General features: G+C 41.4%; 1 protein-coding gene across 1 annotated transcript; it reads left to right on the top strand.

The window, feature by feature from the left end:
• LOC115112701 (synaptic vesicular amine transporter-like) lies at positions 1 to 27,092 on the top strand. Its single transcript, XM_029639727.2, is given in 17 exon segments — positions 1 to 60; positions 62 to 102; positions 337 to 509; positions 2,603 to 2,963; positions 4,299 to 4,357; positions 4,498 to 4,581; positions 7,674 to 7,766; positions 7,868 to 7,957; positions 8,071 to 8,114; positions 9,343 to 9,403; positions 9,956 to 10,051; positions 10,835 to 10,913; positions 11,434 to 11,485; positions 14,006 to 14,069; positions 14,176 to 14,295; positions 14,496 to 14,629; positions 18,629 to 27,092. Coding segments are annotated over 17 exon segments (1,713 nt in total). The 3' UTR covers positions 18,731 to 27,092.
• The last annotated feature ends 520 nt before the right edge of the window (positions 27,093 to 27,612 follow it).

Genomic DNA, 27,612 nt, shown 5'->3' with positions numbered 1-27,612 from the left:
ATGACGTCAAGGACCAGTCAAGAAACTAAAACGCCCTACACATATCGTTTCTTTCACCACGGTTTGCAGCCGCAAAGTGATTTTTGCTAATGTGCATCTAAGGTAAGATTTCAACCATTATGTCACATTACAGGTCACGATTTATTGAAGCAGATGTCCCAATTTCTGTTTTATTCTCATGACACATATGCGATTTATTTGAGTATTCTCCAATCTACATCAAGTCATTTTACATCGCCTTGTATGAATGCTTAATTTGCCATTAGGCTTCTTGTGCTAAAGTAAATTTTTAGGACTGTCACTCTCTGGTGTCCATAACGTTTGTTATTTCCCCAGAGCAAATCTTTTTTCGCTCGCTCCTTTGTGGACTCAAAAAATGGGAAGATTAGACACTCTGAGAGAATTTAATTTATTGTCATGGATGAGAGAGGAAAGACAATCGAGGAAGTTGACCCTGGTCATCGTTTTCATCGCCTTGCTGCTGGATAATATGCTTCTAACGGTGGTCGGTAGGTGCAACTTTGGAAAAATTATTTTCACACCTGTTACTGTTGTGTCAACTGTTGTTTCGCCCATTGAAACGTATCAATGCCTGTCTAAATGACAATTCGAGTCTGTTGCTAGCCAAACTAACCCATTAACAATGTGGGCTACCGACAATATTATTTTCACCAATGCAATGTTCTGTTGTTTCACTTGTAAGAAGGTTGTATTCTCCTTTTTGTTTAGAGTAGTTCAATTATAATTTTTGGTGTGGAAAAAAAGTTATTCGGTCTTGGCTATTACCCCCCCCACAATAAATATTGTCTACCCAATAAATATTGTCTAGTCTAAAGCCTATGATTTGCTCATAATTTTACCTTGCATGAAGCTTTTTAATTATATACGAAATTAGACACTAGCTACTTCAGTTGTTACATTTTATTCAAATAAGATACACATTGGTTTTCATCCAATATCCAATATTAGATAGCACAATGAGTAAGAATGACAGCCTGGTCTCATAGACTAAACTATACATAGTAAACGTAAATCATGGACACATAAATTTGTATTATATGTTAGGTGTGGTATGATACATAAAACAGAAGGTGACTTAAGGTAAAACTGAAAGTAGGGTGGGTGAGTGTATAACGCGAATGTCTAGCAACCCAAAGGTTGCGTGATCGAATCTCATCACAGACAACTAGCATTTGAACTAATTAGCAACATTGCAACTATTTACAACTTTTTAACTACTTAACATGTTAGTGTTAGCCACCTAGCTAACATTAGCAACAACAAATTGGAATTCGTAACATATTTTACATTTTGGAAATTCGTTACATATTGTACGAATTGTAATTCTTAACATATCATACGAAATGGATGATGGACATCCACAAATGAATACATACATACCAAATGTAACATATCATACTAATCCAGGCTGCATCACATCCAAATGTAATTGGGAGTCCCATACGGCGGGGCACAATTGGCCCAGCGTCGTACAGGTTTGGCCAAGGTAGGCCGTTATTGTAAATAAGAATTTGTTCTTAACTGACTTGCCTAGTTAAATATGTGAAATAAAATGTAAATAAATAATTGGAACATCCCGGATTTACTTTCACTATGTTACGTCTACTCCTGAGTCCAAGTTCAGAATGAATGAATAAAATATGTCATAAATCCAACATATTGTGAATTAAAATGTAAATATACCCATAATAACATATTAGTAAGTGGCCTATGTGCTACAATGTTTTTCCCTAAACATTTCCTCTGATTATTCATGTTATCAGTTGTTTACAACCTTAGGCATTTTCAAAAGCTGAATGTAGCCTTTAGTGTAAAGTTCACAGGGAGGTTAATTGTTAATAATTGGTCATCATTTATATCGCCTTTCACGTGGCCAAGTGAATAGTAATTAGTAAATGAAAACTATGGTGGGCCGGGATGGTGGGCCCGCTACAGATGATTTGGCCATGGAATTCATCCATCTACATCCATTGTATATTTTTGGTCCCAAGGTCCCCAGCTCTCTTGATTTCCTTGAAAGCATCAGCATTGCCATTACCAATGAATCTCCCAGTCATATCAGATAGATTATGGATGACATTGATGTGCACATGAATGCTGTTATTTTGCTTGAGATCGTGCCGTCACGTCTCCCGGACATGTCCATTGAGCAAAATGGATACAGATGCGCATTGGAAGAATGTCCGAATTTATCAGTCAGAAATGACTCTAGAGTAGCTGTATATGCTCATACGTGATTGGAGACAAATCTATAAACAGCAAGGGTGTGAATAACAATATGATAAAAGCATGATAATAACAATAATGTGAAAATAATAAGCTAAAACCATCTTAATGGGGCCAATTACTGTGTTATCTGGCACATGTATAGCTACATGAGTTAAATCAATCTTTTCTTAACCTTTGAAAGAAATGGAGTGTGTCCTAATGTCCTACCCGCTACGAAAATCAAATAAATATGAAATAAATTCGTAATTATATTCCACACAGACTTCTTTGGATGATGAGGTTATATCGGAATATACTATAGTAGATATAACACTTTTCAGCATCTGTTTTTCTGCTCCTTTCTTCCTGGTAGTCCCCATCATCCCCAGCTACCTATACACAGTTGATGATGCAGCAGCCAACATGGCCAAGAATCACACCACGGCCTCCCCACACACCCCTTCTGGAACCTTCCATACCATCGTGTCCCTCTATGACAACTCTGTCAGGGTAACCAACGGGGGCCCAATGGACTCCACACCCATACCCTTGGATCAGACGCAGGCGGTCTCTCTTTCCACCTCGGCTCTCACACCCCACAACTCCACAGAGCCTGACTGCCCCAAAGCAGATGACCAGCTTCTCAATGAGAATGTGAAAGTGGGACTACTTTTTGCCTCCAAGGCCACTGTACAGCTCATCACCAACCCCTTTATTGGGCCTCTCACCAACAGGTGGGTGATTGACATGACCACACTGGTTGGTGTGTTTTGTGTTATCTAATTTTCATACTTATTTCTAGATTATTTCAATGAAATGCCAGCTGTGAACTGGCTTGCATGGCAACTATAATTCAGGTTTCGTAAAACCTGTCTATTTATGTTGCCCTAGTTTATGAAGAGTTTTAGCATTTAAAATGATTCCCTAGTTGCACAAATGTTTTAATTATGGTTATAAAGGGGTGGTTTCATACAGTTATGACTTGATTTGACTAATAATACTAATAATTAAGACAAGTAGTTTTGAATGACACTAAAATGAGATGACAGCAGGCATGCAGGTTAGGCCAATGTGTATCTTCAGTGTGAAGCCACATGCAGTGTGGGTGCCTGCCAGGGCTTCCTGCTAGCCCAGAGCTAAATGGTGGCTCAGCTTGGCTTGCGTTTGGGTAATCAGTCAAAGGTCCATGGAGAGAAAGACCAGGAACAGACTCTTTTCAAGTGACAGGGAGTCAAATCGAACGCTGCCATTTGTATATTGCTATTTTGAGACCAAATGTCATGTCAGTTAGATCTAATCCAGCCTGTTCCCATATAGCTAAATTCCTGTTTAGTGGTTTGTGTTGGATTTATGCATCTCTGCATGCATGCATTCAGTATGGATCCCTACTTGTAATACTTTACAAGCACTTGTAGTTATTGTTTTGAACTACGTACTGTATTCTGAAATTACTCAATATTGATTATACTAAGGATCAGTAATTTTGTAGACATATCTGTATGTTAGCGCACCTATTCGGAAAGACCAATTTGTCAGAGATATTACTGTGAAATATTTTCTTATGGAATGCTCACATGGGTAAAGTCAGTCAAGGTTTGAGCTCTAGCAGTGCTCACTGCTCAGTTATAGACGAATGAATCAAGGCTAATATTTACCGTCTCAGGCACGTCTCGGGCACCACAATATTCTGTAATTGAAGCAAACAATAGAATCCTATTATTTACCCATAGTCACCTTCCGTGTGGGAAACGACAACACAAGGCAAGTCATGCATGTCAGGTACATGGAACAAGGCTCTAAGTACACACAATGCATATTTACAAAAGCATTGACACCACACCATGATTGTGTAGTTTTTGTGCAGACCAACTCCCAGGTGTGTATCACACAAATATCAGTTGTATCACAACCATTGTGTCAAATGCAGTGTGTACGAGGCCAAAGAGTGTTTCTGCCCAACTTCTACTTGACTGCCTAATGTTAGATGAGCTGTAGTTATGTGTCTTGTTTTATATAGTATTGCATTACATTCTATAGTATTGAGAAAGGATGTCTCAATGTGCTTACAGAATAGGATACCAGATCCCCATGTTTGCTGGGTTCTGTATTATGTTCCTGTCAACCATTAGTAAGTATTAACCACATCCACACCTGTCACATCCACACCTGTTTCCAGATCTCACACCGTGTTTCAATTATATTTTTTCATGATTGATGTTTTCTTTTCTTTTTTTTGTCGTCTGAATTTCTATTGTCGTCGTTGTAAAGTGTTCGCCTTCTCATCGAGCTACACTCTGCTGTTTCTGGCCAGATCCCTGCAGGGTGTGGGCTCCTCCTGCTCCTCTGTGGCTGGTAAGGTCCTTGGCATTACCCCTGACATTTATAGATGCTTTCAGGATTAGCTTCACTTTGAGACAGGAGCAGCAAGCACATACCGTTTCCCCAGAACCATCCCCTTTGTTATTACAGTAGGCCTACCTTGGTATGCATCTTTGTCTCTCTCGTTGAACAATGAGGCATTTCTTATACACATCTCTAGTTGAGTTATTGAAAGGTGATGTGGTGAGAGGAACAACAAATACTCCCTAACGTAACGCTGGTAAGTGTCTATTCAAACATTCACAGAGGATTTGTTGCAAGCAGCCCTGGGATAAATGAAGAGCAGTGTTTCAAGAACTAATAATAATAATGTATGTAGTAGTATGCTATAAAGAAATACATTGCCTTGCAAAAGTATTCAGATTGACATTTTTTTTATGTTACAAAGTGGGATTAAAATTGATGTAATTGTCATTTTTCTGTCAACAATATACACAAAATACTCTGTCAAATGTCAAAGTGGAAGAATTAAAGATTCATATAAAATGAAACAACAAAAATATAGTTGTTGCATAATATTCAGCCCCTTTGTTTAGGCAAGCCTAAATGAGTTCAGGAGTAAAATTTGGCTTAACAAATCACATGAAAAGTTACATGGACATGACATGATTTTTAAACGACTAACCCTTCCTCTGTCCCCCATACATACATCTGTAAAGTCCCTCAGTCATGAATTGAATTTCAAGCACAGATTTTACTACAAAGACCAGGGAACTTTTCGAAAGCCTCCTAAAAAAAAGGCAGTGATTGGTAAATAGGTAACAATAAAAATCAGACAGTGAATATCTTTTGTAGCATGGTCTAATTTATAATTATGCTGTGCATTATGTATTAAGCCACCCAGACACCTCCAAGATACAGTTGTCCTTCTGAACTGAGCTGCAGGACAGGAATGAAACTGCTCAGTGATGTCACCTTAAGGACATTGGTGGTTTTAAAAGTGGTGTCAATGGCTGTGACGGGAGAGGACTGAGGATGGATCAGCAACATTGTAGTGACTTCACAATAATGACCTAAATGACAGAGAGAAAAGAAGAACATAAATACACAAAACATGCATCTTGTATACAACAAGGCACTAAAGTAATACTGCAAGAAAAACATGACAAAGGAATACACTTTTTGTCCTAAATGCAAGCCTTATGTTTGTGGAAAATCCAATACAACACATCACTGAGTAACTGCCTTCTTATTTTCAAGCGTGGTGGTGCCTGCATCGTGGTATGGGTATGCTTGACATCAGTAAATACTGGGGAGTTTTTCAGGATTAAAAAAACGGGACAGGGCTAAGCACAGGCAAAATCCTAAAGCAAACCCTGCTTAAAATCTCCTTCATACCAGATACTGGGAGAGAAATCTACACTGGAGTTGCCTACCAAGAAGACAGTGTATGTTCCTAAGTGGCCAAGTTACAGTTTTGACTTAAATCTGCTTGAAATACTATGGCAAGACTTGAACATTTCTGTTTAGCCATGATCACCAACATCTTGACAGAGCTTGAAGATTTTAGAAAATAATAATAGGTCAATCTTGTGCAATCCAGCTGTGCAAAGCTCTTAGAGACTTACCCAAGAAGATTTACCTCTGTAATCGCAGCCAAAGGTGTTTCTAACATGTATGGACTCAGTGAGCTGAATATTTATGCAACGACTATATTTTATTTATTACATTTCTATTAATGTTTTTAAACATTTGATACTTTTTCTTCCAAATTGACGTTACAGAGTATTTTGTGTAGATTGTTGACAAAAACTTACAATTAGTCCTTCTGAGTAGCGCAGCTGTCTAAGGCACTGCATCGCAGTGCTAAAAACATCACTACAGATCCGGGTTCGATCCCAGGCTGTATCACAGCCGGCTGCGACTGGGAGACCCATGAGGCGGCGTGCGATTGGCCAAGCGTAGTCCGGGTTAGGGGAGGGTTTGGCCAGCCGGGATGTCCCTGTCCCATCACACTCTAGCGATTCCTTGTGTCGGACCGGGCGCCTGCAAGCTGACTTCGGTCACCAGCTGGAAAGTGTTTCCTCGGACACATTGGTGCGGATGGCTTAAGCGAGCAGTGTGCCAAGAAGCAGTGCAGCTTGGTGGGGTCACGCATGGCTCTCAACCTTCGCCTCTCCCGAGTCCGTACGGGAGTTGCAGCGATGGGACAAGACAACTAACAATTGGATATGATGAAATTGGAGAGAAAAAAGGGTAAAAAAAAAAAAAACACCTACTCACGGGTTTATCTTTATTTTACTACATTTTACTATGAAATAACACATATGGAATCATGTAGTAACCAAAAAACTGTTAAACAAACAAAATATAGTTTCTATTTGAGATTCTTCAAAGTAGCCACCCCATCAATGCGCCCCTTCGATACGCCATCCCATCTGGTTTGGGCTTAGTGGGACTATCATTTGTTTTTCAACAGGACAATGACCCAACACACCTCTAGGCTGTGTAAGGTCTATTTTACAAAGAAGGATAGTGATGGAGTACTGCATCAAATGACCTGGCCTCCACAATCACCCGACCTCAACCCAATTGAGAGTCAGTCGGACCGCAGAGTGAAGGAAAAGCAGCCAACAAGTGCTCAGAATATGTGGGAAATCCTTCAAGACTGTTGAAAAGCATTCCTGATGAAGCTAGTTGAGAGAATGCCAAGAGTGTGCAAGCTGTCATCAAGGCAAAGGGTGGCTACTTTGAAGAATCTCAAATATAAAATATACTTAGATTTGCTTAGCACTTTTTTGGTTACTACATGATTCCGTATGTGTTATTTCATAGTTTTGATGTCTTCACTATTATTCTACAATGTAGAAAATAGTAAAAAATAAAGAAAAACCCTTGAATGAGTATGTGTGTCCAAACTTTTGACTGGTTCTATGTATGTAAAAATAATAATAATAATAAATTAAAAGACAATTAAATCCATTTTAATTGTGAAAATGTGGGGGGTCTGAATACTTTTGCAAGGCACTGTATATAACCCTGACTGCTCAAACCAACTAAATAGATATGGCCAGGTGAAATGTACCTTTGTATATAAGAGCTTACATGTTCTGTTCTTCTTCTAGGGATGGGGATGCTTGCCAGTGTGTACACAGATGATGAGGAGAGGGGAAATGCCATCGGGATAGCACTGGGTGGTCTGGCCATGGGCGTGCTGGGTATGTACACAATTTATGATGTATTTGAGCTCTTTGTAGACTACTGTAACAGGCAACATTTGGCACAAAATCATTGACCACCTTTACTTTCTTCCACCCAGTGGGCCCACCATTCGGCAGCGTCATGTATGAGTTTGTGGGGAAAACAGCACCTTTCCTCATTCTGGCTGTTCTGGCTGTGCTGGATGGAGGTAAGTCATGTGGCCATGTTTCTGTCTATCATAATGCAGATATTCTGTTTTCTCTAATCTGGAGTCACCTGTTAGGCATGCTAACTAAGTTCATCCTCTGTGTCTCCCAACAGCACTGCAACTGTTCATTCTCCAGCCCTCAAAGGTGGAACCAGAGGTGAGTGTATGGCTATCGATTTGACAGCTCTTTTTATGATTATTGATGTAAATTCATTGGAATTGTGGAAGAATGTGTTCACAATCACCAGATCACTGTGATATGAATGCGGGGATCAATAGAGTATTATAAGTGATTTGATTGGATTCATACAGCGTCTTTCCAGATGCTTAAAGTGCTTTACACTGTTTAGGGAATACAGGCCATTACAAGTAATTTAACACTGAGTAAATACACTTTTCTCTGTCAGAACTCTTCTGCCATGCAAACAGATAAGCAGATAAGCAGAGAAATGAACTTCAGCCGCTCACAGTGACAGCCATGAGTGATGATCCGTTTGGAAGTGTCTTCCAGCCAGGTTTTTATATCAGAGCGGCAGCCTGAGCTGTGTGCTGTGTATGTCTCTGGTATGATGGGTTACCATCCCAGTTAGAGGAGACATGTGCCTGGGATGGATATTCCTATCAGAGCCCCTCTGACTTTGATCTATGAGGCTGATGCATATCAGTCATCACGGATACCAAGGAGGTAGTGACAGAGACCCAATCAGATGGTGGCTGTGATTTTCAGACCAATGGCGCTTATACATTGTTTAGTTGTGGATGATGAATATTAAAAAGGGAAAAGGGGAAGGGGATATGACATAATCCTCACTATTAGTACATCACTGCTGGGCGGCATGTAGCCTAGTGGTTAGAGCATTGGACTAGTAACCGAAAGGTTGCAAGCTGACAAGATAAAAATCTGTGGTTCTGCCCCTGAACAAGGCAGTTAACCCACTGTTCCTAGGCTGTCATTGAAAATAAGGATTTGTTCTTAACTGACTTGCCTAGTTAAAATAAAATTTAAAATCTCTGTTGCTGAGATTTTTAACAGTGATGTGAATACATGATCATTAAGCTTAGAGACGTTGTCATAGTAACTGACAAGAGGTTATTGTCACACCTGTGCCAGTCATTAGTGAACTCAATGGCTATGTGTGGACATTTCCTATTCATTACTGTAAGAGCAGGAACAGTGGTATTTCAGTGTGCACAAACACTTTGCATACTGAAAGCACAGATAGTAACTGTACATAACTGTACATCATTGTGGAATGATGTAAAGGTACAGACAGCACTGCAGTAACATAATTATTCGAGGCTGCCTTTTTGTATTAATCAGTTTTGACATGAAACTGACAGCTGTCCGTTTAGCTCTACATTTCCTGACCCTTTTCTCTCTACAGAGCCAGAAAGGGTCCTCACTTTGGAGCCTTATTAAAGATCCATACATACTCATTGCTGCAGGTAAGAATTCATCATTCATATTATTACTTCATTCTGAAGTACCTGCTGTGGCATTTCCCATTTCAGTCACACTAAATAAAAAGCAACTAGGTGGGAGCAAAGATGTGGAAGAAGAATTGACTGAGATGTTCGAACAAATTGTATTCCAGTGGTTGAATTTCTGCCCTGAGCTAGGAAAAGACCAACACTGAGCCTACCAATTGATTTCTGGGTTAAGAACAGTATTATTGCCAGAAAGAGTGTTGAGAGGGAGCGAGCACTGCATGTTAGAAGGGGTCATCTCCGCATCAGAATAGAGTGTGTATGTGTGTTGTGTGCGTGCACATTTGCTTGTGTGTGTTGGTGTGTGTGTGATGCTGAAGTGCTTGGGGAAACAACATCTATGTGTCAGTTAGACTCCCCACCACTTCAATTACCATGCCCTTTTGCCAGGGCAGCCTAATACTGGGTATTATGCCTGGGGGGGGGGGCTGTCAGGGACATAAAAATGTGTAAAGATGGAGAATAACAGGCCCAAGATCCACTTATCCTCAATCACATTCTCTTTTCCAGGATCCATTTGTTTTGCAAACATGGCCATTGCAATGTTAGAACCAGCGTTGCCTATTTGGATGATGGAGACCATGTGTCCAAGAAAATGGCAGCTAGGTATTTTGACATTTCTTTTCCTTTTTGTCCTCTTGACAACCCTGTTTCCCCTATTGACAATGCTGCACATGAAACCACTCTGCTTTTTACATTTTTTATTTTACCTTTATTTAACTAGGCAAGTCAGTTAAGAACAAATTCTTATTTTCAATGACGGCCTAGGAACAGTGGGTTAACTGCCTTGTTCAGGGGCAGAACCACAGGCAGTCCAACGCTCTAACCACTAGGCTACCCTGCTTGCTGAATGTACTTAGAATAATGGCCTTCATTTGAACTCGAGGTTTGAAAACACAGCAAAAAGAAACAGCATAACACAATAATAACTTGATTATGACACTGTGGCGTATAACTGTGAATTCACAAAAACTTCATACAGCATCTAGATGACCATTGAAAGGGATCTGTAGTCGTTCTCCACCTCATTGAACCTCTCGTTTTAGTGAAACCCGAATTACTCTTTTTCTTTTCCCGCCATTATTACTTTTTTTTTATTAGTGGCATTGACGATGAGGACTCGCACAGATAAATGGGGGATGAGAAAGAGGATGGAGGGACATGGGGGGGGGGGGGGGGGGGGGAGGACAGGATATTAGGGTTTCATTTGCGGGCGAGTGGAGAGTGGGAGTGCTCATTACTGTGTCTAGGAGATATGCTGGAGCCCTATGATAGAGACGGATAATGTGCTTGTTTATCTGGGCCCCTCTGTACCCTGCTATCTCTCGCTCTACCCTAATCTCTCTCAACTGATCTCTGTCCCTCCCTCTCTATCTTTCTCTCTGCCAGGCGTTGCCTTTTTGCCAGCCAGCATCTCCTACCTGATTGGAACGAACATCTTTGGCGTCCTCGCGCACAAGATGGGGAGGTAGGGAGGGAAATGACTCCCGTTTTTTTTCGGTCTCCTTATCTTTTCCTACGTTGGTATCTGTTTCCTGTGCTATTGAGCAACTCTAAATGAGATTTCTCAGGCAGGTTGGGTATTTGCTGTTTATTGAAGTCTACAGCGTGACAGTGGTAACCGCTTGGCTAACGTTTGTTTGTTTACCACAGTTGTGTGTGCACAGTCCCATTTAAATCAATAGATTTTTACCTCACACTTTATGAAAATACATGTGTTTCAGGGCTCAAATATTGCCTGTAGTCATAGAAGTATTCTTTTAGAAAGTTTGAAAAAAAATCTAACATTTGTTTCTCAAAATGTCCTAATCCAGTCTCAAAGAAAACAGATTGATCCATTTGCTTCCTCTGTCATTTATTTGAAGTTTATTATTGTAATAAATGAGATTTTGTGGGCTTGCGGTACAAAAACAACTGTGAAGGGAGGGGAGAGGGACATTGACTGTTGTCATTGGCAGACCCTGAACTGCTCTTTCCTCTTTTCCCAGATGGCTGTGCTCTCTCATCGGGATGGTCCTCGTGGGGGTTAGCATCCTCTGTGTGAGTACTAGACACATCTTTATCAGGTAGCTTTTAGCATCCAGCTCAACACAATGCTAACATTAATGTACCTGTTTGGACTGGTGGCATCATCTGAATCAGGGGGTCCATCTAAGGATATGGTTAACACTATTGGGTATACACTATACAGTGCCTTCGGAAAGTATTCAGGCCCCTTAACTTTTGCCATATTTTGTTATGTTACATAGCCTTATTCTAAAATTGATTAAATAAATAAAAATTCCTCATCAATCAGCACAAAATAACCCATAATGACAAAGCAAAAACAGTTTTTTAAAAATGTATTCAGACCCTTTACTATGAGACTCGATATTGAGCTCCATTGATCATTCATGAGATATTTCTACAACTTGATTGGAGTCCAACTGTGGTAAATTCAATTGATTGGACATGATTTGAAGGCACACACCTGTCTATATAAGGTCCCACAGTTGACAGTCCACGTCGGAGCAAAAACTAAGTGATGAGGTTGAAGGAATTGTCCGTAGAGCTCTGAGACAGGAAGTGTCGAGGCACAGATCTGGGGAAGGGTACCAAAAGATTTCTGCAGCATTGAAGGTCCCCAAGAACACAGTGGCCTCCATCATTCTTAAATGGAAGTTTGAAACCACCGAGACTCTTCCTAGGGTTGCCCACCCGGCCATACAGAACAATCGGGGGAGAAAGGCCTTGATGAAAACCTGCTCAAAAAGTAATCAGGACCTCAGACTGCAGCGAAGGTTCACCTTCCAACAGAACAACGACCCTAAGCACACAGCCAAGACAACGCAGGACTGGCTTCGGGACAGGTATCTGAATATCCTTGAGTGGCCCAGCCAGAGCCCAGACTTGAACCCGATCGAACATCTCAGGAGAGACCTGAAAATAGCTGTGTAGCAATGCTGTAATTGATGCTGTAATTGCTTCCAAAGGTGCTTGAACAAAGGGTTTGAATACTTATGTGAATGTGATATTTCAGTTATTTCAAATTTCTAAAAAAACTGTTTTTGCTTTGTAATCATGGGGTGTTATGTGTAGATTGATGATGGAGAAAAAAAAACAATTTCATCAATTTTAGAATAAGGCAGTAACGTTACAAAATGTGGAAAAAGTCAAGGGTTCTGAATACTTTCCAAGGCACTGTAAAAACAGGGGTATGTGGACACCCCTTCAAATGAGTGGATACGGCTATTTCAGCAACACTGGTTACTGACAGGTGTAAAATATATATCACACAGCCATTGGCAGTATAGTGGCCTTACTGAAGAGCTCAGTGACTTTAACGTGGCACTGTCATAGGATGCCACCTTTCCAACAAGTCAGTTCGTCAAATTTCTGCCCAGCTAGAGCTGCCCCGGTCACCTGTAAGTGTTGTCATTGTGAAGTGGAAATGTATAGGAGCAACAACGGCTCAGCTGCGAAGTGGTAAGTAACACAAGCTCACAGAATGGGGCCGCAGAGTGCTGAAGTGTGTAGCACGTAAAAATCATCTGTCCTCGGTTGCAACACTCACTACTGAGTTTCAAGCAGTTCTTGTACCGGCACAATAACTGTTTGTTGGGAGCTTCATGAAATGGGTTTCCATGGCCAAGCAGCCACACACAAGCCTAAGATCACCATGCGCAATGCCAAGCGTCTGCTGGAGTCATGTAAAGCTCACCGCCATTGGACTCTGGAGCAGTGGAAACAAGTTCTCTGGAGTGATGCATCACGCTTCACAATCTGGCAGTCTGATGGACGAATCTTTTTATATTTTTTATAATAGACCGCTGCTTCACTCGGGAGCCCAGAGTGCCAGGAGAACGCTACCTACCCCAATGCATAGTGCCAACTGTAAAGTTTGGTGGATAAGGAATAATGGTTGGGGGCTGTTTTTCATGGTTTGGGCTAAGCCCCTTAGTTCCACTGAATGGAAATCTTAATGCTACAGGCCTACAATGACATTCTAGATAATTATGTGCTTCCAACTTTGTGCCAACAGTTTCGGGAAGGCCCTTTCATGTTTCAGCATGACATCTAGTGAAAAGCGTCCCCAACTCCATATTAATCCCCATGATTTTGGAATGAGATGTTGGACGAGCAGGGGTCCACATACTTTTGGTCATGTTGTGTAGGTGAAAGCTAGGGTTTTACCAACCCAGTCATGTCAGATCAGGGGTTACATACGAGAAGGGAGGAAGTAAGGATTCATTTTCTAAGTATTGGAACAGGCCTACTGTCTTAATGTCCTACTGTATCTCATTAGTCTCCAAATCATATTTTGAGTCTACGAAGGGAAGGGGAGTTCAATCAGAAGTCAATTCAAAAGCCAGTCAGAAAACAGTGAATTCTCTGGACACAGATAATTACATTTTCATTGTTGTTCCTTATGCAATTGTGTTGTGCGAGAACAAATGTAGTGCGAGAACAAAGATCCTCAAGTCCTGAGACCACATAAAGATGGTATTCTGAATTACACGGTAAACATTTGATCAATACAAATCCTCTTCCACTTCTTACCTTGACTATGTCGTGTCATAGGTCCCTTTCGCTAAGGACATCTATGGACTGATACTTCCGAATTTTGGTGTTGGTTTTGCAATTGGTAAGTCAATTTGTATTGCATTGTATAGAGAAACAACAGATGATGAAATCAGCATCTGGTTTGTAACAGATATTACTGAACTTCTCATTGTCTTGTCTCTTGTCAGGCATGGTGGATTCCTCTATGATGCCAATCATGGGATATTTGGTGGACCTGAGACATGTGTCAGTCTATGGCACTGTGTACGCCATTGCTGATGTGGCTTTCTGTATGGGCTTTGCTTTAGGTAAATTAACATCAGATGCTTGAAAATAACCCAGTCCCATAGTATAGTTTTAAAACATTTCTGTCACACGTTCTTATGTATGTTTCTTTTTTTGTTGAAGTGTGGCACGATAAGAGTGGCATCACGATATGTCAATTTAGGGGAAATAATCTATATCCGGCTCCTCTATAAGCTCACTAACCTTCCATTTGCTGACGAAGGTCCGTCCGCTGGAGGCGCCATAGCGAAGAACATTGGGTTCCCCTGGCTCATGACCATCATCGGCGTCGTGGACATCCTCTTCGCTCCCCTCTGCTACTTCCTCAGGAGTCCTCCTGGGAGGGAAGAGAAAATGGTGAGACACTGAACACCTTGTACACACGTGCACAGAAGTGTGCACGCATGCACACACCTACACACACACACACACACACACAAACATACTACACACACTTAAACAGAGGTATGCGTTTGAATACTGGTTACTTGTAAAGCTGCATCTGATGCAGAGAGAACTATCCATTGCCGTCCCCACAGGCTCAAACTATTGCCATCTTTTCACTACCAGGTGAAACGGAGAGAGAGGAACTCGAGACACACTTTGATCATGAGACACACTTTGAATGGGCTGTCTGTTTAACTTGACCAGTTCAGGTCTCATCATTGCTGTGTATTGCATTCTACTGCTTTTGGCCACCCCCACTCTACCTTCTACCTGCTTTTGGTTCCCTAGACTAAATTGATTTAGACTATGAGTAAGCTGTGTATGGGTAGGTGGAAGAGGATGGCTTATTTGTGCACATGGGGGAGGGATAGGTGGATCGATTGTGCACATGGTGCCTGGTGGCACCTTAATTGGGGAGGACAGGCTCATAGTAATGACTGGAATGGAATTAATGAATGGTATCAAACACATCAAACACATGAGCTGTGTTCAAATACCCATGCTAACATACTGTATACTGCATACTTAATGAGTATATACTACATACTATTCGTTCATTCTAGCATACTGTAAACGAATGGTATCGTTTCAGTTGAACATACTAGAGTTTTGCCTGTCTACCGGAAGTGGATGCTGTTGCTATGCAACCTCTTGCTAGCCTGTTAGCATAACAAATGACTAGCTAAACATTTTACGATTTTGGGTGTATTCGTAAATTCAATCTGCAGTACCAGAATGCGCTCTGGGCGTTTGTAAATCCAGAGCGTTGTCAGATTGTAAATTCAGAGCGGTCGGAGCGTTCAGAGAGCACACTGGACACTCTGGCCAAGGAGTAAGGAGTAGGGTTGATCCGAGCGTTCAACGGCAGTCAAGGACCCACGCTAACTGGCTAACGTTGGCTAGCTACTTCTAGACACAAATGAGAGAACACCTCTCTCTGACCACATTCAGATTGTGTGAATGTTTACTGTTTGCTGTAACAGATACACCACATACATGAACAGATAGCAGGGGATTCAGCTTGATTAACTATATAAAGTTTCCCCTTTTGGACCTTTTGGTGGTAGATGGTGGTGGTGAATGGTGGTAAGTCTAAAGGTAACTGCCAAAATAAAGAAGGATACAAAATATTGAAAGCAGGTGTTTCCACACAGGTGTGGTTCCTAAATTCCTAAATAGCGTCATGTATAAAAATGCAGAGTTGCCCATTATTGTAGCTACCATGGCTGGAATAAGAGATCTCAGTGACATTGAAAGAGGGGTCTCAAAGGAGCATAGGGGGTTTAAAAGGTGTGTGTGTGTGTGTGTGTGTATGTGTGTGTGTGTATCAGTCACCAGATCTCAACCCAATTGAACACTTATGGAAGATTCTGGATTAGCGCCTTTTTCCACCACCATCAACAAAACACCAAATTATGGAATTTGTCATAGAAGAATGGTGTTGCATCCCTACAATAGTGTTCCAGACCATCCGAAGGCGCATTGAAGCTGTTTTGGCGCTATTAAGACACTTTATCTTGGCGTTTCCTTTATTTTGGCAGTTACAGTGCCTTGCAAAAGTATTCACCCTCCTTGGCGTTTTTCCTATTTTGTTGCATTACAACCTGTAATTTAAATAGATTTTATTTGGATTTCATGCAATTGACATACACAAAATAGTCCAAATTGGTGAGGTGAAATACAGGGAAATTCTTGAGGGAAACCTCTTCTAGAGACTGGGACAGAGGTTCACCTTCCAGCAGGACAATGACCATAAGCATACTGCTAAAGCAACACTCGAGTGGTTTAAGGGGAAACATTTAAATGTCTTGGAATGGCCAAGTCAAAGCCCAGACCTCAATCCAATTGAGAATCTATGGTATGACTTAAAGATTGCTGTACACCAGCGGTTGCCATCTAACTTGAAGGAGCTGGAGCAGTTTTGCCTTGAAGAATGGGCAAAAATCCCAGTGGTTAGATGTACCAAGCTTATAGAGACATACTCCAAGAGACTTGCAGCTGTAATTGCTGCAAAAGGTGGCTCTGCAAAGTATTGACTTTGGGGGGGGGGGGGGGTGAATAGTTATGCACACTCAAGTTCTCAGTTTGTCTTATTTCTTGTTTGTTTCACAATAAAGAAAACCAATTTGCATCTTCAAAGTAGTAGGCATGTTGTGTAAATCAAATTATACCAACACCCCAAAAATCGATTTTAATTCCAGGTTGTAAGGCAACAAAATAGGGAAAATGCCAAGGGGGTGAATACTTTTGTAAGCCACTGTACAATACCTGTACATAGTTAGAAAGGCTTTTATAAATTGCACATGCATATGTCTGCAACTAACTAATGTCATTTTTGCTAATTTATTATACATAAAAAACAGAAATACATTATTTACATAAGTGTTCTGCCCCTTTGCTATGAGAGTCGAAATTGAGCTCAGGTGCATCCTGTTTTCATTGATCATCCTTCAGATGTTTCAACAACTTCATTGGAGCCCACTTGTGGTAAATTCAATTGATAGGACATGATTTGGAAAGGCACACACCTGTCTAAGGTCCCACAGTTGACAGTGCATGTCAGAGCAAAAACCAAGCCACGAGGTCGAAGGGATTGTCCGTAGAGCTCAAGGACAGGATTGTGTCGAGGCACAAAAGGGTACCAAAACAAGGGTACCAAAACATTTTTGCCGCATTGAAGGTCCCCAAGAACACAGGGGCATCCATCATTCTTAAATGGATGAAGTTTGGAATCCCCAAGACTCTTCCTAGAGCTGGCCGGCCAGCCAATCTGAGCAATCGGGGGAGAAGTGCCTTGGTCAGGGAGGTGACCAAGAACCCAATGGTCACTGTAACAGAGCTCCAGAGTTCCTCTGTGAAGATGGGAGAACCTTCCAGAAGGACAACCAACTCTGCAGCACTCCACCAATCAGGCCTTATGTTAGAGTGGCCAGACGGAAGCCACTCCTCAGTTAAAGGCACATTACAGACAGCTTGGAGTTTGCCAAAAGGCACCTAAAGGACTCGCAGACAATGAGAAACAAGATTCTCTGGTCTGATGAAACCAAGATTGAACTCTTTGGCCTGAATGCCAAGCCTCATGTCTGGAGGAAACCTGGCACCATCCCTACGGTTAAGCATGGGACTGGGAGACTAATCAGGATCGAGGGAAAGATGAACGGAGCAAAGTATAGAGAGATCCTTGTTGAAAACTTGCTCCGGAGTCATCAGGACCTCAGACTGGGGTTCACGTGCCAACAGGACAATGACCCTAAGCACACAGCCAAGACAATGCAGGAGTGGCTTTGCAACAAGTCTCTATGTCCTCGAGTGGCCCAGCCAGAACCCAGACTTGAATCCGATCTATCCTCTCTTTAGAGACCCGTAAATAGCTGTGCAGTGACACTCTCCATCCAACCTGACAGAGCTTGAGAGGATCTGCAGAGAAGAATGGGAGAAACTCATCAAATACAGGTGTGCCAAGCTTGTAGTGTCATACCCAAGAAGACTCGAGGCTGTAATCGCTGCCAAAGGTGCTTCAACAAAGTACTGATTTAAAGGGTCTGAATACTTATGTAAATGTGATATTTCTAAAAACCTGTTTTTGGTTTGTCTTCATGGGTATTGGTTGTAGATTAATGAGAAAAAAAGCAATTTAATTAATCTTAGAATAAGGCTGTAATGTAACAAAATGAATACTTTCTGAATGCACTGAGACAGGCGGATGAATTTGCCTTGGTAGTTGTCTTCCACATGACTGTTACAATGTAACCACAGTACAAAGCTCTTTGTGTTCAATCGAGAGTCATATTTTGTCTCTGAAACTTTGATCCTTGATAACAAATTATTGGTGGCTAATTTTTGTTCTCTTAAAATTTCTAGTAAATTCTTTGGTTATATTCTGACTCTATACAATTGTAATCTTCTCAGGCCATCTTGATGGACTCTAACTGCTCGATGAAGACCCGATCATACTCAACACAGGGGAACACAGAGTACGAAGAGATGGAGACAGAGTACGATGAGTATTAATGGACACCAGACATGTATGTTACCTTCCAGAGGATCTATTTTGTTGTACAAAAACAGAGATACAATGATTATTATTTTTTAACAGCAAAGCTGTTTTGTTGTGAGTGTCCGTCTTCACTGTTCTGTGTCATTGTTATTGTACGACTAGAGCAAACCAAAGTTGTTGTCATTGCCCTGTGTTTATTTTGAGCCAACAGCCTTATCCAATGGAAGTGGGGCCGTGTCAAAACAGGGTTTTCATGGGCCGTAATAGCAGACTGCTGTGAGTCATATTTACTGAATAGTTCAGATGAGGGTGGTATTATACAGTCGTGGCCAAACGTTTTGAGAATGACACAAATATTAATTTTCAAAGTCTGCTGTCTCAGTTTGTATGATGCCAATTTGCATATACTCCAGAATGTTATGAAGAGTGACCAGATGAATTGCAAAGTCCCTCTTTGCCATTCAAATGAACTGAATCCCCCAAAAACATTTCCACTGCATTTCAGCCCTGCCACAAAAGGACCAGCTGACATCATGCCAGTGATGGCTGGAGATCATTCTGTCATGCTGATTGAGTTTGAATAACAGACTGGAAGCTTCAAAAGGAGGGTGGAGCTTGGAATCATTGTTCTTCCTCTGTCATGGTTACCTGCAAGGAAACACGTGCCGTCATCATTGCTTTGCACAAAAAGGGCTTAACAGGAAAGGATATTGCTGCCAGTAAGATTGCACCTAAATCAACCATTTATTGGATCATCAAGAACTTCAAGCAGAGTGGTTCAATTGTTGTGAAGAAGGCTTCAGGGTGCCCAAGAAAGTCCAGCAAGCACCGTCTCCTAAAGTTGATTTAGCTGCGGGATCGGGGCACCACCAGTACAGAGCATGCCCAGGAACGGCAGCAGACAGGTATGAGTGCATCTGCATGCACAGTGAGGCGAAGACTTTTGGAGGATGGCCTGGTGTCAAGAAGGGCAGCAAAGAAGCCAATTCTCTCCAGGAAAAACATCAGGGACAGACTGATATTCTGCAAAAGGTACAGGGATTGGACTGCTGAGGACTGGGGTAAAGTCATTTTCTTTGATGAATCCCCTTTCCGATTGTTTGAGGCATCCGGAGAAAAGCTTGTCCGGAGAAGACAAGGTGAGCGCTACCATCAGTCCTGTGTCATGCCAACAGTAAAGCATCCTGAGACCATTCATGTGTGGGGTTGCTTCTCAGTTATTTGAGTGGGCTCACTCACAATTTTGCCTAAGAACACATCCATGAATAAAGAATGGTACCAACACATCCTCTGAGAGCAACTTCTCCTAACCATCCAGGAACAGTTTGGTGACGAACAATGCCTTTTCCAGCATGATGGAGCACCTTGCCATAAGGCAAAAGTGACAACTAAGTGGCTCGATATTTTGGGTCCATGGCCAGGAAACTCCCCAGACCTTAATCCCATTGAGAACTTGTGGTCAAATCCTCAAGAGGCGGGTGGACAAACAAAATCCCACGAATTCTGACAAACTTCAAGCATTGATTATGCAAGAATGGGCTGCCATCAGTCAGCATGTGGCCCAGAAATAAATTGACAGCATGCCAGGGCGGATTGCAGAGGTCTTGAAGAAGAAGGGTCAACACTGTAAATATTGACTCTTTGCATCAACTTCATGTAATTGTCAATAAAAGCCTTTGACACTTATGAAATGCTTGTAATTATGCATTGTTCCATTGTAACATCTGACAAAAAAATATTTAAAGACACTGAAGCAGCAAACTTTGTGGAAATTAATATTTGTGTCATTCTCAAAATTTTTGGCTACGACTGTAGATCACCAAATTCTGTGCTGTAGATCGGCTAGGAGTACAAACCTATCCTAATAATTCACCTATTGGCCATTAACTGTACGAACAAAACTAATGTACTTAGAGAGTTACTTCTGTCTGTGTAGAAACTGACCTAGGGTCAGATTCAACATCTCTAACAAGGCACGATGAGAACACTCCTTAGTGTTGGTCATTCTATTGGTTGAGAATAATTGGTAAATTATTTAGATATATAGTATAACATAGCCTATTACAGAGATACAAGTTACTCAATACATTTGGAATGAGAATTATCTTACTGCTATAACAAGGCAAACCACATTTTACCTTGAAATGGGCCTTTTTCATTGATTCCACAAACATTTTTTTATACATTGAGATTGATTTTTAAATTGAGGAAATACCTGAAATGAAAGGACAATACACCAGAAGCTGTTATAGCCAATGCTGTCCTGGGTTGACTGCTTATGACTGTGCTTGTGACTATTTGCATGGTATACCACATTAAAAAAAACACCATCACTCCAATGCCTTTCCTCAGTTTCACTGTCCACATCAAAACTAAAAACAAGTTAATAAAGCACATGACTGTCACTGTAAATGATACCACAGCTCATAGGACACATGTTTAGCTGTTTTTTAAGTGTACATACCTTTTGGTAAGCCATTTGAATGTGTGGAAAACGAAGACTCATGTCTTTTTTTTCACCTTTATTTAACCAGGTAGGCTAGTTGAGAACAAGTTCTCATTTGCAACTGCGACCTGGCCAAGATAAAGCGTAGCAATTCGACACATACAACAACACAGAGTTACACATGGAATAAACAAAACATACAGTCAATAATACAGTAGAACAAAAGAAAACAAAAAAAGTCTATATACAGTGAGTGCAAATGAGGTAAGTTAAGGAAATAAATATGCCATGGTGGTGAAGTAATTACAATATAGCAAATAAACACTGGAATGGTAGATTGGCAGAAGATGAATGTGCAGGTAGAGATACCGGGGTGCAAAGGAGCTAAATAAATAACAGTATGGGGATGAGGTAGGTAGATAGATGGGCTGTTTACAGATGGGCTATGTACAGGTGCAGTGATCTGTAAGCCTCTCTGACAGCTGGTGCTTAAAGCTAGTGAGGGAGATGTGAGTCTCCAGCTTCAGAGATTTTTGCAATTCGTTCCAGTCATGGGCAGCAGAGAACTGGAAGGAAAGACGACCAAAGGAGGAATTGGCTTTGGGGGTGACCAGTGAGATATATCTGCTGGAGCGCGTGCTACGAGTGGGTGCTGCTATGGTGACCAGTGAGCTGAGATAAGACGGGGCTTTACCTAGCAGAGACCTGTAGCCAGTGGATTTGGCGACGAGTATGAAGCGAGGGCCAACCAACGAGAGCGTACAGGTCGCAATGGTGGGTAGTGTATGGGGCTTTGGTGACAAAACAGATGGCACTGTGATAGACTGCATCCAGATTGTTGAGTAGAGTGTTGGAGGCTATTTTATAGATGACATCACCGAAGTCGAGGATCGGTAGGATGGTCAGTTTTACGAGGGTGTGTTTGGCAGCATTAGTGAAGGATGCTTTGTTGCGATATAGGAAGCCGATTCTAGAGTTAATTTTGGATTGGAGATGCTTTTTTTATTTTACCTTTATTTAACCAGGCAAGTCAGTTAAGAACACATTCTTATTTTCAATGACGGCCTGGGAACAGTGGGTTAACTGCCTGTTCAGGGGCAGAACGACAGATTTGTACCTTGTCAGATCGGGGGTTTGAACTCGCAACGGTTACTAGTCCAACGCTCTAACCGCTAGGCTACGCTGCCGCTTAATGGGAGTCTGGAAGGAGAGTTTACAGTCTAACCAGACACCCAGGTATTTGTAGTTGTCCACGTATTCTAAGTCAGAGCCGTCCAGAGTAGTGATGCTGGACGGGCGGGCAGGTGCGGGCAGTGATCGATTGAATAGCATGCATTTAGTTTTATTTGCGTTTAAGAGCAGATGGAGGCCACGGAAGGAGAGTTGTATGGCATTGAAGCTCGTCTGGAGGTTAGTTAACACAGTGTCCAAGGAGGGGCCATAAGTATACAGAATGGTGTCGTCTGCGTAGAGGTGGATCAGATAATCACCAGCAGCAAGAGCAACATCATTGATGTATACAGAAAAGAGAGTCGGCCCGAGAATTGAACCCTGTGGCACACCCATAGAGACTGTCAGAGGACCGGACAACAGTCCCTCCTATTTGACACACTGAACTCTATCAGAGAAGTAGTTGGTAAACCAGGCGAGGCAATCATTTGAAAAACCAAGGCTGTCGAGTCTGCCAATAAGAATGTTGTGATTGACAGAGTCGAAAACCTTGGCCAGGTCGATGAATACGGCTGCACAGTAATGTCTCTTATCGATGGCGGTTATGATGTCGTTTAGAACCTTGAGCGTGGCTGAGGTGTACCCATGACCAGCTCTGAAACCAGATTGCATAGCGGAGGAGGTATGGTGGGATTTGAAATGGTCAGTAACCTGTTTGTTAACTTGGCTTTCGAAGACCTTAGAAAGACAGGGTAGGATAGATATAGGTCTGTAGCAGTTTGGGTCTAGATTGTCACCCCCTTTGAAGAGGGGGATGACCGCGGCAGCTTTCCGATCTTTGGGAATCTCAGACGATACAAAAGAGAGGTTGAATGGGCTAGTAATAGGGATCTGAAGACTCAATGTTTAGGGAGAAGATAATTAACTTTCCCTATTGACATTACAAGCCATACAAATATATATTGTGTTGAAAGGTAAACGTATGGATACTGGTTTACTTTGACGTCTCTGAATAAACAGCACCTTGAGGAGATGGTAAAGCACTTTATCAGAGTCTAGTTACTCACACCATTTAACTCCAAGGACAGTTCTAGTATGTTGATGTTGGTTTAGCAGAGAGAGAATTGAGGTGATGAGCTTGATATGTTTTGTAATTTTGTCTAATGTTAGCAACAAAACACTCAAAGTTTTATCAAAGATGAATTCACTTATTGTGTGTGCAGTGCACTGAACATCCCAGTAGTGTTAATCCCCAACACTACTCCCGAGTGGTACAGCAGTTTAAGGCACTGCATCTCACTGTTAGAGGTGTCCCTGGTTTGAATCCAGGCTGTATCACAACCGACCGTGATTGGGAGTCCCATAGAGCGGCGCACAATTGGCCCAGGTTTGGCCGGTGGAGGCCGTCATTGTAAATAAGAGTTTGTTCTTAACTGTCTTGCCTAGTTAAATAAATAAAATAGAACCGCAATGTGTTTTCAAACACTGAGGTTGAATTTCTGGTTTCAATCTTGACCAGTTGGAATCTTAAACTAACCTGTGAAGAGCATTAATATTATTTGTGAACACTTCCAGTAGGTCATCAAAAAGTATACACACAATATATACAGATCAATATGCATTGTTTCCAAGATCCAAGATCATATTGACCAGCAGCAATGTGCATGCACATACATACAGTAGCAACTTCAGTCTGAGGATTTGATTGGCTGACTGGGCCCTGGCCTGCACATGTCATTAGAGACTTTTGTGTGCAGTCAGTCACCAGTATTAATCCACAACACAGAGCCATGAAGTGTCCCTCCCATCCCCCCTCTCCTATTTGTCCTGAAGCTGAAAATATTGACTCATCCACTGCTCTTTGTCAAGACCACTGTGATCTAACAGAAACAGCCAGGCATACAAAGCACTGCTAATAACTGTCAAATATCTCTGTGCTGTTTGGCAAAGTGCATTTATTACAAACCATTCTGTGGTTGTTCGAGCAAACCTGACATCTGGAATCTGACATCTGTGAAAATACCTTTATGCCCTTGCCACGGAAAAACACAATGGCCCATGTTAAAAATGTCAAATAAGACTGCATTTTTACATATATGAACTGTTATTTGCAAAACTCTGGGTTTGCTGGATTGAAGGTTTGGTTGAATGGACACCCCAATGGGTTTCATTGTAAATAAATGATGCAAGCAAAATAGTCTGTGATGGAGTTGACAGAGAAAGTTTCCTGATCACTATTAGTTTCATTATTTGCACTTAAATGTATATTAACATTTTAAATTGAAATACTCATGTCGAGATGGCTACCATTCTGAGAGATTGTTATTACTTTGCAATACATTGTTGGGTCATGTAGGTTACATAGTGGATTATACAGTGCCCTCCTGAATTATTGGCACCCCAGGTGAACAAAAAAGGCTGTGAAAAAATGTAATTGTTGTTTATCAACTTGTTCTTACACTCCAAATATCATATGAACGTAACATTTAATTGAGTTCAAATTCTAAAAACAAAAATGTAAAACAAATCAAGAAAAAAAGTTATTCTAAAACATGCGTCAGAATTATTGCCACACCTAAAAAATTCTTATTAACAAAATCAATTGTATGTATATTCTGATCTGAGTCTTGGAACTCTTAACAGGTCATCCATGACAGGGGTATAAATATGAGGTGACACACAGACTAAATCCCTTAGTCATCCATCAACATGGACAAAAGGTTGTTGACCTTCACAAATCAGGCAATGGCTATAAAAAGATAGCTACATGCCTGAAAATACCAATGGCAATAATGGCAATAATTAATAATAATAATCATTAATAATAATTAATAATACATTTTAAACAACTGGTGACTGTGATGAACCTGCCTCGAAGAGGATGCAAGTGTATTAAGAAGGATGGTTCAAGTGGCAAAAAAAAAATCTCCAAGGATAATAGTTGGAGAATTGCAGAAGGGTAACATCTTGGAGTCACCAAGTCTCCAAAACTACAATTAGACGCCACCAATGCCAAAAAGTTATTTGAAAGGGTTGCTAGAACAAAGCCACAAATGTAAGCACTTGGAGTTTGCTAAATGTCATTGGAAGTTTGATTGGAACCACGTTCTATGGTCTGGTTAGACTACAATAGAGATTTTTGGCAACAAGGGTTTGGTGTAAAAAGAGAGCCATGGTCATGCAGAAAATAAGTATGGTGGTGGATCTGTGATGTTGTGGGGCTGTTTACTTCCAAAAACCCTGGGAACCTTGTAAGGATCAGTGGTGGAAATATTACCCAATTTTCATACTTGAGTAAAAGTATAGATACCTTAATAGAAAGTTACTCAAGTAAAAGTGAACGTCAGCCTGTAAAATACTACTTGAGTAAAAGTCTAAAAGTATTTGGTTTTAAATATACTTAAGGATCAAAATTAGGGCCTCCCGAGTGGCGCAGTGGTCTAAGGCACTGCATCGCTGTGCCACGAGAGATTCTAGGTTCGAGTCCAGGTTCTGTTGCAGCCGGTTGTAACCGGGAGACCTATGGGGCGGCGCACAATTGGCTCAGCGTCATCTGGGTTAGGGGAGGGTTTGGCCGGCAGGGATGTCCTTGTCCCATCACACACTAGCAACTCCTGTGGCTGGCTGGGCACAGTGCACGCTGACACGGTTGCCAGGTGTTTGGCTTTTCCTTCGACACATTGGTGCGGCTGGCCTCCGGGTTAAGTGGGCATTGTGTCAAGAAGCAGTTTGGCTTGGTTGGGTTGTGTTTCGGAGGACGCACGGCTCTCGACCTTCACCTCTCCCGAGTCCATATGGGAGTTGCAGCGATGAGAGAAGACTGTAACTACCAATTGGATAACGAGAAAATGGGGTAAAAAAATATATTTAAAAAATAATACATTCTTTATGAATGTATTAAAGTAAAAGTTGTCAAAAACAGAAATAGTAAAGTACAGATAGCCCCCAAAAACAACTTAACTACTTTACACCACTGGTTAGGATACATGGCATCATGAGATTTTAGGCAAAAACCTGTCTGCCTCTGCCAGGAGGCTAAAACTGGGTCGTCGTTGGATCTTCCAGCAGGACAGCAATCCAAAGCAAACCTCCAAATCCACAAGAAAATGGTTCACTGACCGTAGAATCAAGCTTTTGCGATGACCATCCCAGTCCCCTGACCTAAACCCCATTGAAAACCTGTGGGGTGAGCTGAAGAGGGGAGTCCACAAGCGAGGACCAAGGATCTGGAAGAATGGTCTCAAATTGCTTCCTGTGTTCTCCCACCCCATCAAACATTACAAGACAACTCAGAGCTGTTATCTTGGAAAGGGGAGGGTGCTCAAAGAAATGCAGGGGTGCCAATAATTGTGATATGCATGTTTGTTTAAAAAAAAAAAAACTTTTTTGTTACTTAAAGGTTAGATTAATATATTTTGAGTGTAAGATTAAGCTGATAAACAACTTTTTTCCCCAGCCTTTTTTGTTCATATTTACCTAGGGTGTAGAGATGAATATATTGGTCATTTTGTTTATATTAGAAATCTATTGCACACATGCACAAACATATGTGTGTGTGTGCCCATGTTGGTGTGTGTGCCTTCTGACATGTATGTAATTGGTTTGTGTGTATATCAACTACTTACTAACTGGTACACAAAAACAAATGTTGACCTTTTATATTCTGGACTGGTTGTTTACCTGTAAAGTGTGCTGATTGTGTAATATATGTTGATACTCAGTGGGGATGGAAAACCCCAAAATAAATGTTGCTCTGAAAAGTGTTAGGATTGAATATGAGTATGTCAACATTGGATATCTTTTTTTTAAGCAGTAGATTCAATCAACCTAAGTTTGTTACATGTTTGATGGTATGATTGTTTTTGACTGAGGATAAATGCCTCCTATTCTTGATGTCTTCGAAGCAGTAGTGGGAGACACAAGGATGATGGGGGACCAGGCTATGATGATGGGGGGGGGGGGGGGTGTCACCAGTTTCCCATGTTTGAGACGACACACTGTACTTATCATGTCAGTCTCCCCACTGGGCTCCAATTACTTACCAGATGCTCCGTTCCCATTCCACCAAGGAACTTTACAGTTACCATAAGACCGCTGGCTGCCTTATCTTTCCCTGTGTCTACAGGACAGTGTGAGAGAAAAACCATTAGATCAATGTAATGTTTCACTAAGAAAATATTTAACAGGAGCAAATGCCATATTCTGAAGGTACTGTAAGACTATGAGTCCAGTATTATGTAATTCAAAGAGTATTTGGAGTAGAAACACGCAGGAAGGGGC

Source organism: Oncorhynchus nerka, linkage group LG28 (assembly GCF_034236695.1).
Source record: "Oncorhynchus nerka isolate Pitt River linkage group LG28, Oner_Uvic_2.0, whole genome shotgun sequence".
Taxonomy (NCBI): Eukaryota; Metazoa; Chordata; class Actinopteri; order Salmoniformes; family Salmonidae; genus Oncorhynchus; species Oncorhynchus nerka.
The sequence above is the reverse complement of the archived record's forward strand: the minus strand, read 5'-3'. Positions and strand labels throughout refer to the sequence as shown.